The 14,527-nt window shown below is 43.0% G+C and overlaps 1 protein-coding gene across 7 annotated transcripts in view; it reads left to right on the forward strand.

Moving 5' to 3' along the window:
- Positions 1-14,527, forward strand: part of FARP1 (FERM, ARH/RhoGEF and pleckstrin domain protein 1) — a 283,051-nt gene that overhangs the window by 232,115 nt on the left and 36,409 nt on the right. For 6 of the 7 annotated variants that reach the window (XM_072760878.1, XM_072760875.1, XM_072760873.1 and 3 more), the window contains exons 14-16: positions 6,387-6,574; positions 7,775-7,864; positions 8,877-9,010. In XM_072760878.1, coding sequence (XP_072616979.1) covers positions 6,387-6,574; positions 7,775-7,864; positions 8,877-9,010 — 412 coding nt within the window. The remainder of the gene's footprint in view (positions 1-6,386; positions 6,575-7,774; positions 7,865-8,876; positions 9,011-14,527) is intronic. The other variant, XM_072760880.1, reaches the window with a different exon arrangement.

Consider the following 14,527-nt stretch of genomic DNA (forward strand, 5'->3'; position numbering starts at 1 on the left):
CCTGGCTTTCAAATAAGATACAAGGACAGGTTCATTTTGGAGTCCTCAGGGGTGTGACTGGCGTGTCATGACTCATGGACAGGCTTTCTGCCTCATGATATTAGGTTAACAGCTCCTTCTTCCTGGGCCTCAAAGTTCCTTCATAAGAAAGCAAAAATTTGTCACTCTGCCTTTAGTGATGTACAGAAAGACCAAAGATAAGCCTTCTTTAGTGAAGACCACACACCTGCTGTTCTCTCCACACACACACACACCTAAATTCCCGATGGATCCAGCCCCTCGCGCTCACCCCCTTTCTACCTGGAAAGTTCCCATGAAAACCTAACTAACCAAATTTCACAAGCTTGGGCTGTATTATTAATCCAGTTCCCTTCTCTTCTTTCTGTGTGTATATTTAATACTGTAGATAAAATATTTTATTAAAAACATCTAATACACCAAATTTTAAAATTTAGAAAAGGCTGGGGACTTCATTCTCATTTTTGTCATTTGTTCAATAAATTTGAGAAAACATTTTTCTGTTGTTCCATTGTATGCACTGTTTGTCAGCATGTACCTATCTAGGAGAAAAAAAGCTCCCCCCACCCCCACCCCTGATGTTCTGTCTTTATCCTCAGAGCATGGTGTACCTTCTGTTCCGTGCATTGTTGGAGCACTGTCTGATGTCCTTTTTTTTTTTTTTTTTTTAACACTGCTGAATACCAGTTTGTACTTGGAATACCTGTTTCCTCTAGAATACAGTGATCCTGTTCATGAAACAGCAAGCTTTAACACGGAGACATGCTGGGGTGGTACCCTATTTCCTGAGGGTGGGGAAGAGAAAGCAAATGGAGGGCTTAACTTTTTAGATTTCATCTTCTAGGAAGCCTACACTTTGTATGGTGTGTGCATGGGGGTAAGGAGGTCTTTGGAAGTGAGCAGGATCACTGTAATTGAGGGGAGAGGTCTCATGGAAACAGAGTGTACCTGTGGCAGGAGCTTACATAGGGGAACTCAGACACCTAACCAAAGGATTGGCTTCATGTGTTGGTTGGGAGCATCAATTCAAATAGGAGTAGAGCACTTTCCATAGTTAGTCTATATAAGAGAATTTAGTTGTGTGGGAGGAGGACGTTGGAAATGTAAAGAAGACCCCGCCCAGCTCTGCCTAGTTGGCTACTCACGGCCAATAAGCCATTATTAGTTTTGATGTGTCCCCAGAATGTAAGCTCTCACAGTTACTGTCTGGTTTCATCTTCTCTCCATGGCCTAAGAGTGCAGCATCTCAATAAAGCATGGATTTATACCACCGGGGAAGGGTGCTGGCTTCTCCCAGTAACAATGAGCTTGGTGATTCTTTCAGCATGGAAGGCCAAACTCTTGTAACAGTGTATGCACGATATTAATATCTCTTTGTTAATCTAAACTGAAGAGGCTTTTACTTGTCCTAACAGGTATCTTGCTGTAAAAATACTGTCAATTGTAACTGTGCTTTTCCACTGATGGCTGAAGCTTTGTCCTGAGTACAAGATGGTATTTTTTCATTGGTACAAAGCACCATGTCCCCCCAACCCAAACACTGCCACCACTGCTGCCACCACCACCATATATGAACAAAGGGAAATTCTCCTTTCTCTTTTCCCCATGAGTAAGAGCACACAAGAACATTCATTCTCTTTGCGCCATTGGTAGCATTTCTCTCTTTTTATTTTTCTGAAAGTTGCATTGTGGTTGCTCTTTGAGTTGCTGGATGATGAACACCAAAAGTGGATGCTTAGCTGCTTGTGTAAAACCTTGTTTGAAGGACTTTGTTCTGAGAATAAGAAGCACATATACACATTACCCTCTACACATACTCCATTGGGGTGGGACCCAACTGAGATATCACACTAGAGTGAATCCTGTCCATTCAAGAGATTACCCATTTTCCCCTCGATACTGACTTTTGATAACTGCCTTTCAAATACAGACAATCTCCAGGGAGAATTTATTGTATTCTTTTTTAGAGGGAGATGATGGATTTAAAAAGAGCCTTTTTAAAGATCCATGAAAACCTACATCTTGTAATGAATTTCCTACATGTGCCTTTGGAACATATTCTGGGTATGTAGAGATAAAATCTATATTTTAGAACCAAATACCAGGAGACAAATCATGATAGATGAGTGGCATCTAAAAGCTGGTGCCAGGTAACGTTCTTTAGCGGGGGATACTGAAGAATCAGCACACTGTTTAAATTGTACTTACTAAAATTTTGGAAAGAGGAATTGAGAAAGCAATCAGCATCTAAATATATAACAAACCTGCTATGGATTACTATTTTTAAAATGATGATCAGGTTTTCTAAGCACTTAGCAGGAAAAATAACTTAGCTAATTAAAACTCAGATTACCAACGTATTGACCAATTTAAAATACAGGACAGGTACAATTAAGTATTCGAAATGCCATTTTCTATTGCTTGGAAAATAGAGTAGAAAGTTCTCTTTTCCCAGGCTCGTGTGCGTTTGTCCTTAAGCCTTAGTACAATCAGAGGAGGTTACGGTGCAGCCGCGCCCAATCCCAAAAAGGGGGAAGAAAAGCATTGAGTTTGGCTGGCTGGTCATAAACCATGTTCCTGCTGTTTACGTATCTCTGACAAGGGCTGGTCAGGCGATACTGTAGTTTGGGTGAGGCTGTAGAGCTTTCCCAGAGCAGCCAGGAGAGAAGAATTATGAATGTACTTTACATTAAAAATACTGACAAGCCAAGCCAGTTTTTCAGTGAGGTGATAAATTGAATCCATAAATATAGCCATGCTAATTTGAAGTTCCATAATTGTTTGTCATGAGAATGTGTACATGTAAAAGGATTTTTAAAAGCAATTACCAGAAATGCCTCTCTTGAGAGCAGTATTCGTGATGGCATTTCCAGTCCATGGGGGTGACATAAACTCAGCCCTCTTGATACGGGTTAATGGCAGGGAAGGGGGGGCGGCCATCATGGGGGGCATGAAACCATTTGGAAGAGGTGAAGAATTTGAGAGTTACTGAATACTGAATACCTTAACAAAATGCAGGGCAATTTCTGGAAATAGGAAAAAATAATTTTTAAAAGAATCAGACTCTTCCAGACTTTCGGAGTCTAACTGATCTTTTTCTACTCTATTTAAACTTCTTTCCACCTATTGCCTTAATATCTAGGTGCTTTCTCAAAAGGTCCCCATAAATTATTTACCTAGAGCCCACTGCTGGAAGAAATTACTTTGTGTCAGTTTGTCACAGAGGGGGGAAAAATGGTTAAAAAACAAAACAAAACAAAAAAACAGGCATTAATGAGCTTACTGAGTTAGCTTCCTCATTACTTGGGGCTGTGCCTTCAAAGCAGGTGACCAGCTGCATGATTTGAACAGGCTTGATAAGGCTATGTAGATAATAAGTGGGCTCCTATCTTACAGAGCAACCATGCTTGTTTGTTTGTAGAATGGACTACTTCAGTGAAAACTGGTTACATGTCATTCTAATAACTGTAACCTTAGGCACTGATTTTAAGACCCAGTTCTTAAACACCTGCCCAAGGATAGACACCACTTTGTAGAGAGAGTTGTCACAGCACTTTGGCTCAGAATCAAAAGAGCATTTTAATTTCTCATCAAGCTGCCAAATTCTACTGACAACCCTCATCAACATATCTCATTGATTGCTGGATGGTAAATGAGCTACACAGGTTTTTTTGGACCATGTCACCTATAAATTTTCAAAGTCTCAAGTAGTTTTTCTTGCAAGGGGAGAGGAGGGCTATTCTCCATGGAAGCAGCTCAAATGAGCAAACTTGAAGAGTTTGGTCCATCCCCTTCTGTAGAGTAGTGGACAGATATTAGACCAGGCTGCTTGGGATTTATTGATTTGCTGGTTCTGTTATTAAATACACCCATCAGCCTTCCCTTCTTAGGCCCTAGGAGTAGACACAAAGCTAGCTGACGTAGCTAAAATTGGCGACCCTATTTTGGGTCATTCTCCAAGTCTGTGTGTCCTACCTGTGAAGTTGCTGATCACCCACATCTTTGGGCTACGTGAGTGAATGAACAGGTTGTCACCCAGCAACCTGTGGCTGACCTGGGGCTGTCATTTCCTCTGTGGGTTGTCATCAAGTTCACTGTCAGTGTCCCATTTTCTGAATCCTGTCTCTGATGGGGTCCAGTGTGGATTCTTCTAGACAGCTATTTTCTTTGAATATGCCCTGCCTTCTTGGCAGGACAGATGTCTCCTGAAAACCCTGGTCATTTTCTCTTCTTTTTCAGTCTACTAATCGAAATGTCCCCAGGGGGATTTCACCTAGGCCAGTGGCTTTTGACCTTTGGAGGGTGGAAGTCTTTGTGCTTGATGGTGGCCACCCACATATTCTCCCTCACGGTGGGGCAGGTGGTTTTTTATCTGCTGCTGGATGCCGTCCAGGGCCTCATTGGTACTGTTTCTCACCCCATCCCCCCACTTCTCCTACAAGCCAATCTTCTAACTGCTTTTTATTCTTGGCTGCAACTCTCACTGATGAGGTGAGTGTTTTTTTCTGCTCCACGTCACTGCAAAACCAAGGCCCCGCATGCTCTCACTTCCAATGGCCTCACCTGACCTCGCACACAGTGTGAGAGCTGAAGGTAAGCCCCAAAGTTTGCCAGATTATGGTGGACAAATAAAAAGTGGCTCTGATATGACAACTCAAAAAATGCATGAAATGTTTTGATCTCTAGACTGCCAGAATTTCTCTTTTCTATTTCCTATTTGTAGTGATGACACTTTCCTTTTTGTGATTTTTTTTTTAAAGAAGAGACTAGTGTAGTACCTTGAAACATTTGCAGTTCTAATTGTTGTCACTATTTCTATTTGACAAGTTCCAATTCTTTCGAAATTATTGTATTCGGTTGTGCACTAGTGTCAATAAAATTGACATTTGTGAAGCAATTTCTGGCCTTTTTCTCCGGATTTCGCTGGGTCTGGTGGTGTGTGGGGTTGAACGGGTCTTTATCTACCAGGACTTCATTTCAGTGATGTTTTTTTAAAATGCCAGGATTTCAATGTAAAACTCAAACTTCTCTAAATCTTTCTCATGTTTTCAAATCTCGTTCTTCGAAGATCATTTTTCTGACCAACGGTCAGTAGCAGGATGTCTGCTTTTTGCTGTTCTGGGTGCGGTGGCTTTTCCCACATGTATTGACAACACAGCTAGCTGGTCTAGCTGGGACGGGGTGGGGGCTGGTGGTTTTTCATGGTTGGTTCATTCATACTGTGTCAAGATCACTACCCTCCATTTTAGGCCATCCCATCTTGGAATTTCAAAGTGGATATGCATGAATCCAAAGGGAGAGGATAGATGTCAAGAAAATGGGGTATGCCCAGAAAACTGCACTCCACCTTTCTCTCCAAGATCCTTGTCAGTGTGCGGAATAGCCATGAGCTGAAACCGCAGTTTTGGAAAATAAAGCATTCACATCGTCTTTCCTTATAATGGTAACAGATGGGACTGCAGGCTACTTGAATTTTTGTTGAGCCTCGTGCTAGTCCTAGCAAACCTGTGTTAGAATTATAAATGTGTCAGGTTAAAACATGCAGGTAGGAAGTATGTTTTGAAACATTCCGGTTAGCTTCAATGGGCTGAGGTTTCGAGACTCGCAGAATTCTGTTGGCAAAATGTTTCACGTACACGTCCTCTCCTTTGGCTGATGTATAATGGGTAATGATACGTTTTCATATTATTTAATGTATCCTTTGCAGAGGAATCATTAATGACCTGTCACTTTTTTGACTCATCAAGGGGAATTGTGATAATGTAATGACCTCCAGCTTTGCATGTAAATGTGATGCTAAGTGTTTCTGTCCCAAACAGTGAGAGAGACACGGAATGCCATCACCAGGTATAAGCTTGCTTCTGTTCTTGGTAGAATGGGGAGTTAGCTGTTCATTCTTTCTTTGACTGCGGCCCGTTGTTACAAGGTGTAGTCTGTCCTGGGTATGTCAGTCATTTAGTTTCCTTTTAGAATAGCTCTATTTTTCTAGTCCTTTCTCTCATGTCTCCTGGTGGTATAGACACTATCTTTCTCGAATAATTCGTAGAAGCTAAGGCAGTAGTAAGGAGATAGAGATCCCATTTGGGGATCCACTATGCTTCTAAACCCCTGTAGCCATTCCCTGAGCAGAGTTCTCTGCGTTATCATTAATCACAGAACTCTGGCTCCATTGACTCATTCATACTATGGAATATTTAGTATGAAGGCAGCCGCAACTCCCAGAAAAAGTAGAAAATCATGAAGCACATTCGATGTGCAAAATGGTAGTCAACATTTAAAGATTTGATACAGGGGAGAATTGTAAGTAGCAATCTGGTCCCAGAAGGAATTACTTTTTTTTTTCTTTAATACTTCTCATCCCCAAATAGGCTCCCTGACTGGTAGCCCTCACCTTTCAGAGCTGTCCATCAACTCCCAAGGAGGAGCTGTGCCTGCCAGCGTGATCTTGTCTCCCAACCTGAGCCCCGACACCAAGCAGTCCTCTCCCTTGGTCAGCCCGCTGCTGAACGACCAGGCATGCCCACGCACTGACGACGAGGAAGAAGGCCGGAGAAAGGTGTGGGGACATGCGTCATTACTCTTTTTTAATTGCAGTAGTATACATAACATTTGCCATTTTAACCGTTTTTAAGCATATTTCTCAGTGACATTAAGTACGTTCAGTGTTGCATAACCATTGTCACCATCCCTCTCCAGAACTTTGTCATTGTTGCAAACCAAAACTGTCCCCATTTAACAGATCTCCATCCATCCCCTTTCCCCAGCCCCTGGCAACCACCATTCTACTTTTTGTCTCTGGATTCTACTGGTTAGGAACCTCCTACAGAAGGAATCCTGCAGTGTTTGTCCTTTTGTGTCTGACTTTCACTTAGCATCATGGCCTCAAGGTTCATCCATGGTGTAGTGTAGGTCAGGGATTCTTTTTTAAGGCTGAATCCTATCCCGTTGTATGCGTAGAACACACTTGTGTTTATGCACCTGTTGATGGACAGTTTGGTTACTCACTCCTTCTGGCTGTCTCGAATGCTGCCGCTGGATACAGAGACAGACAGGTGTCTGGGTCTCTGGTTTCAGTGCTCTTGAGTATATCCCCAAAGATGGAAGCAGGTAGACTCTCATGGAAGCAAGCAAGGTGGCTAGCAACAAGGATTTCCTTTTACTTACTGTTTAAAGAGAAAGCAAAAGCCATGGCTGGCTCACTGCTGAGAAGTGCCTGTTCACCAAGCGACGGCTCCAGGGAACTGAGTCCCAGCACTGTCACCGGCTGCTTTCACTTTGTCCCCTTAGCTCAGCCACCTTGTGTATTCCCACAAACACCCTAGCTTCCGTTTCCTGTACACACCAACCCCACCAGCCCCCAGCTCCCGGGACAAAGGCTGCTGTGATTTCTGTTTCTTTTATTTCCTGGAAAATTGCATTGCTCTGATATTTTACTAGTTGGTTAGATTTTCAGATGCCCAATTTTGTATGAATAATCCTCCTCGGTGGCCAACATACTCATTGGAGGCCTTTGACTGAGGGTAAGATTTCTGTGGAAGGGAACATTCCTGGCTCTTTCCTCATCATGGGAATTCACTCTCTTCTCTTAGTTCCTCACACAAAAAGGAGAACAAGTAAGAGTTTATTTAGCCTTGAGCCCAGTTAACAAAACATTGTAATTTAGCAACGTATCACTTTAATCAGGACTTTCTTAGAGAGATGTACTCAAAGGTTATTAGGTTATTATTACGTCTTGTTTCTTCTGTGGATTTTGCAGAGGTTCCCAACTGACAAGGCATACTTCATTGCTAAGGAAGTATCCACCACCGAAAGAACGTATCTGAAGGATCTTGAGGTCATTACTTCGGTATGTATAGCATTTCCCCTAAAGTATTCAATTACATAACTTATCTCAACTCCTATGTAGCTTTCAGGGAGAAGCTGGATCTAATTAAATGCTGGGTTCTCTGACTCCAATTAAAAGGATTTGGTTCTGAGTTACAGAAATTAGACGGTCATAGTATATTTAATTTGGCCCATGCTCTGTAAAAATTTTTTTTATTGTGATTCTTAAGTGTAAAGGAAGGAAGCTTCTGAAGTGGAGAAAGCTAAACATTTTACTGTCTGGGTTGCACCAAGGCAGAACAGTTTGTGTTTTGCCCTGTCATCAAATGTAGCTACTTTTGCTTGAGGAAGACCCCAGAGGTGAATAGAAGCCTTGTTTTAGCCCTGATAATGAATTAAGCCATACCAGCAAACCTACCAGAAGACTACCTATTCAGTCTTGGAAACAAATTCAAAGCGTTGCAGATATCTTTATGATCCCTGGGTTCTGGGAAAGAACTAGCCTTTGGAGGTCAGTAGGAATCATGGGGCTTGCATGGCACCTGCCCTCCCACCCCCCAGCCCAAGCCAGGTGCTTGATAAATGTTGTGAGATAGCCCCGTCTCACTGCAGCAGGATGAGTAACTGTAGTGTGAAGGCAGAGGCTTTCTCTCTCCAGTGCAGCTTCCTTGATGCTCAGCATTTTCACAAAGGAGCAGAAATGGATGCTCCGAAAGGACCAAACCAGAGGGTATACTATAGTGGTCTCCATCAGGAATGACTCAGTGAGTTGGCCAGAATGCAAGTTTTGATTTGAAGTAGCTGCCCGTTTCAGAGATTTCTCCTGGCCTTGACAATCCACTGGTAACAGGTTGTGGGAAACCATCATGATGAGCTGGGTGCTTCTCACCCCATCTAATGGGAGAGAGGAATAACAGTAGGATCTGGGAGCCCCTGGTGCTCCCGTGTTCTCCAAGCATGCTGGGCTGCAGCATTTCTTCTGCAGAATTGCCATCATTCATCTGAACTCTATGTGTGTCCTCTTTTTATTCTAGTGGTTTCAGAGCACAGTGAGCAAAGAGGATGCCATGCCCGAAGCTTTGAAGAGTCTCATCTTCCCGAATTTTGAACCTTTGCACAAATTCCATACCAGTTTTCTCAAGGAAACTGAACAACGACTAGCCCTGTGGTGAGTACAGTTACATTTAATAATCAGGTTTGTCCCCACACCCTCCTCTCTCCCCATAATGTTGTTTTGTGTTGTTCGTTCTAAGCAACTGTCATGACCAAAGATATAGGCAAGAAACTGACTTCAGCGAAGCCAACCTTGAAGTGGTTTTCCATTCAATTCTGTGTGTATTTAGATCTCATCCTGGATTTTTGGTCCCTTTGTTTTATAATTCTTCAGAACACATGTTTTCTCATAATTAAGTGAATATCACAAAATAAAGATGGTAGGCTCTTCTGGAAAGCCAACAAAGGTATTGAAAGAATAGAGGCATATTGAAGGACTTTTGGGGGTTTTAGTTGTAGTTCACTGATGCTTGTTTTCTAGTCCTTGATGAAGTATCTGTGTCTCATGCAGCTCTCGAACTTATATTACACTGTGTTGAAGAAGTTCTTGGAAAAACATAGGGCCCTTTGTACCACACACTTGTAACTTGAATCCCACTTCTAGAAATTGGTCATAAGGATACATTTATAACGTGAAATGACATATGACAAGAGATAGTTGTACTAGAATTAAAAGATTGCAAATGATCCAAATGTCCATGAATAGAGGGGTTTAGAAGAACATTAAGTCTGTCCATTTAATACTGAATAAACACGAATTGGAGGAAGAGGGTGGCGCAAAAACTCGGGAAGCACTTTGTGTACTGCAGGATGCGAAATCCAGTGTACCCTTCCCTAAAATAGAAAAATAAAATAGAATCTTTACAGAAAATTCTTAGGGTTGTTTTTGTTTTTGTTTTCTAAGACCGTTCTACATAGACATTTGAGGATTTGACTGTCTACTAAACATGCTTTTGGAAAATTCTGGGAGAAAATAGCAAAGGGCTTTTGTGTTTTCGGCAGAGGTAGAAGCTGTTATATTACTGTATCCCTCAGTGGAAGTGAGAATTTGCTTTAAAGTGTTCTCGGGGCATTTAGTGACAGGGGGCCTGAAGGTGCTATGGATGAGATGGTCGCATTCCACGTGATCCCAGACCAGAGGATTCACGTGTCAGTTGAAGCAGGTTAGCGGGGCTTCCCTTCTGTGTTGTGAAGTAACGAGCTCAGGTGTCCAGCTTGGTGTGTGCTTTAGGATCATTCACATGGAAAGAAGTGAGAGGCTTCTCCCCAGGTTGAAGAGTGCAGCCAGGACTGAGATGGGAAAAGATTGGAAACCCCATTTCAGACTCTTATTCTAGGGTGGTGCTGTGAATGTAAGAGAAATGGCTCTTTTCAAAATGAAAAAAAAGAAAGAAAAAAGATTTTACCAAATCTAACTTCTTATTTGACCTCCCAGAGCTTACTGAGAAGCTTATGGTTGTGTTCTGACATGTTATGTTGCCTCCTCATTCCTACGAAGCTTGATGATGCTTTCATAGTGGAGTCAGAGAACTTACAACTCGGGAGAAATTGGTTCACAGTCTGTTTTGTGGCCAGTGAGATGTGCATTAATATGGTCCTAAGTCTTCCCATTAGGCTCAGAGCATCTTGAGCTGGGGTCACTCTAGCAGCTTTGATGAACCTAAATAATGGCAGTTGACCTAAATAATGCAGAGGAGGTCACACAGATGAAATGTCCCCAGCAGGACCCTGGCAGCCCAGCCTGGTGGCTTTAGCTAGCTCCTTCCGCCCCAGAGAACTTAGGATTAAATGCCATGCTCTTGGATTTATCTGTGACCATAAATCTTTAGCCTCTGGCCCTTAACTGTGAAGGAATATCCAATTGCCTAAAAAGCAGCTGCTATCATTTATTTCCCAAAGGATTTCTAGTAGAGTTTCTTTCAGAGATCTATAATTTTATTCATGTTTTACATGACGATACCAGAAGCATGCAAAAGACTCAAAGCTAGAGAGAGAGAGTGGATAGTTGGTATGCAGCTCGAGGACACAGCGTGTCCTTGCAACAATGGACCCAAACCAGATTGATGACATTTATTAGGAATAAATGTAAAAGTCTGCCGTAAGTTCAGCTAATCGTTTCCTCAAGTGCATGATGAGGAAGACTTGCCTTGGCAGGGATCCAAGGCAAAAAGGCTGAGTGCGTGTAAGTACAAAGCAATAGTATGACATGTAGAAGTCTCAGTGCCTGTATCTGTAGCTCTCAACATTGGCTGCTCATTCCAATCACCTGGAACCTTTAAAAATTCTTGATAACTGACCAGAACCCCTAGAATACTGGAATCTCTGAGAGGGAGGATGTAGGCACTAGGAATTCATAAAGCTTCCCACTGATTCCAATGTGTAGCCAAGGGCAAGAACGCTTGTTGTGGCTGTCCTAGACATGAAAGAGGCCAGAGCATGAAAAATGAAACCTTCAAGGCTTAGGGTTCCTTCAGAACATTAGGTCCAATTCTGAGTTTCACATTTGAAATAGGGTAATAAGAAAATGTACTTGATTTAAAAAAAATATATGTTGAAACTATGGGCTTTTGTCCTCGAAGAGAGATTTTAGAATGTATGTTGGCCCTCTTTAGGCTGGTCATGTACAAAGGGGAGTGAGTGTCATTTTAGTTATACCAGAGCACAAAATTTAAAACATAAATTTCCAAATGGGCACGTCGTGTCTAAATATAGAGAAGGATTTCCTAACACTAAGAGCAATGAGAGACTGCCTTATGAGGTAATGAGCTCCTCCACCTTGGAGTTTCTTGAGCAGAGGTTGACTATTTTTAGAAGGTTTTTATCTATTGGGCAAAACCCCAAACCTGGCAGTGTATCAAGGTCACTTGGAATGGGGGAGGGGGAGTTTTGAAAAAATACACATCACCAGCCCCCATCCAGCCCTCCTGAATCAGAACATTGGGGTGAGCCTCAGGAATGTGCATTTCTTTTTTTTTTTTAAGATTTATTTACTTATTCATGAGAGACAGAGAGGCAGAGACAATAGGCAGAGGGAGAAGTAGGCTCTTCGCAGGAGCCCGATGCAGGACTCCATCCCAGGTCCCAGGATCACGACCTGAGCCAAAGGTAGTTGCCCAACCGCTAGCCACCCAGGCATCCCCAGAAATGTGCATTTCTAAAGTGCTTCTTGAGATGACTGTAATGAAGACCTTTTCTGGAGCCACTGATACCTAATTCTCCTGACAAACCTAGGATTCTGTGTTCTGTGATTTGCATTTTGGTTGTAACTCTTGTTTATTCTACAAGCTGTGAATAAATGCATGCACAGGTAGGCGAATGAATGAGTGAGCCTAGTGTTCGAGTGTTAGGCTTTGCCCATCTGGAGGCTTGCAGCCTCAGAGGGAGGAGGCCAGGTCCTCTTGCGGATGAGTAGACCATATCCAGTGTGGCCCCAGGCATCCCTAGCCAGTTCTGTCTCAAAGGACATCTGGGCCATTGATACCTGCATGGCAGAGGCAGCCCATGAGTGAATATATTTAAGGAGAAGAAGGGAACACAGGGAGGTGTATTAAGAAAGGAGTTCACACTGAGTTCCTGACCTGCAGGCCACATAGAAGTAGGTATATATGTGTCTGAATATATATGTATATTCAGTCTGTGATAGGGGTACCTGGACTAGCTGGTGCAGATTGGGATGGCTGTGTCCTGGCTGTGTCCACACTTGCAGCTGCACCACCACCTGGTGTCTCTGTCTAGCTGCCTGGGGCCCTTGCAGAGCTTCATGCCTCATCTGTCACGTGTACAGTGTGGTCTCCAGCTCATAAGGCTGTTGCCTGGACTAAATGAGACAGTATTTGTGAAAGGCTTACTGTCCTACCCCATCCACAGAAAGGAAGGATGGGGAACTGATCATTTTTTATATTAACTTTATTTTGAAGCAATTTTAGATTTAGAGAAAAGTTGCCATGACAGGAGAGTTTCTGCATTACTCTTCATGCCTGCCCTTCCTTCAACGTCAGCTGCTTCTGTACCACGCACACCTGTCTGAAATAAGAAACTCACATGGCTAAGTGACCATCAACTAAACTCCAGACTTTATTCAGTGAACGTTTTTTGTTTTTTTTTGTTGTTGTTTTGTTTTGTTTTGTTTTGTTTTAAGATTTTGACACAGCACAATTGGAGGTGGGGAGGGAAAGGCAGACTTCCCGCTGAGCAGGGAGCCCGATGTGGGGCTCCATCCAAGGATCCTGAGATCATGACCTGAGCTGAAGGCAGATGCTTAACCAACTGACCCACCCAGTTGGGAAGAGGTGCAACCAATAGCCCCCAGTGATACTATTTTAAATGACTGTTGTTAATGGAAAAAAAATCTAAAGTCTACCATGCACCTAAAATCCCCCCCAAATTTGGTACTGAAGTAACACAGCCACTGTGCTTCTCCTTTGCAATTCTACATTCAGTTGTCCTATACTTCCATCAGCAATGGGAAGTCATAGGGCAGAAAGATTACCAGGACATATTCCTGAACCATGAGGCTGAAGCCCTGATCAGTAAACACACCTGTCTATATCCAAATGCTGCATTTTCCTCAGGAAACCCGCCCAAGAGGAGGATAGACCAACTGATCCTGGCCAAAGCCCAGGCTACCTTATTTCCTCAAAAACAAGGAAAAAACAGATTTGGTGACTTGTGAAAACATGAAGAATGCTTTTTCTTTTTGAGAGCCAAGATGTTTTACGCAGCTGTTCAAATGCATTCAGAGAAAGCCACTTACAACCTTTGGCTTTCAGAGCAGAGTCTGAAATTCCAGCCCTGAAATGCCTGGCAGGCATAGAATACACACTAGCCAACTCACTCCCCAGAGATGGATGAAGACCTGCTCTGACACAGTGTGCCTTAGTGGACTCTGCTCCACACAGACTTATTGCTGGGAGCTGGGGCAGGGTATAGAATCCTACAGAGAGGCACTTGGGATAGGCTCTGGGTGCACACCATTCTCAAGAAGGTTCAGCTGCATTTATTAGAAGAAACTTGCAGGATTCATTTGGGAAGAGGTGCAGAAGTCTAGCTAGGAGAGGTAGAGACTGGAGGTCATTGAGCAGACAAGTAGGGTTCATGAGACCAAGGAGAAGGGAAGGCCCCATGAGCTTTGATCCTGGTTACCTTGGGAGGATGCTCATGAATTTAAGAAATTGAAAGAAGATAGGAAGAAGCAAGTATGATGGAAAGAAAATGAGTTTGCTTTGGGACACATCAATTTTGAGGAGTCAAAAATGGAGTCCTTCCGATGATTGGAAACACAGGTCTCTGGCTTGGGAGAGAAACCAGGTGGAGTGGTGTGGGTCTGGAAACTATCCATAAGAAGAATCCCCTCCTGTAAGGAATAATGGTGAGATGGGAGGAGAGCCAGGGACAGAATTGTACTGAATACACCTGTTTGGCAACTTTCCATAAACATGTATCTTATGGCAGAGTAAGAACCAGCAAAGGAAAATGAAGAAGCCACCAGAGATTTGGGGGAGGAAATGGGTACACAGGAGTGGAGGGTCCCAGAGGAAAGCATGTCTGGAGAATAGCTGGGCACACAGAACAGGATGAGACAGGGGTCGGGGGCAGGAGCAGGCTCGGACCCAGTGGAGTGGAGAGACAAGGA

This window comes from Vulpes vulpes, chromosome 6 (genome assembly GCF_048418805.1).
Source record: "Vulpes vulpes isolate BD-2025 chromosome 6, VulVul3, whole genome shotgun sequence".
Taxonomy (NCBI): Eukaryota; Metazoa; Chordata; class Mammalia; order Carnivora; family Canidae; genus Vulpes; species Vulpes vulpes.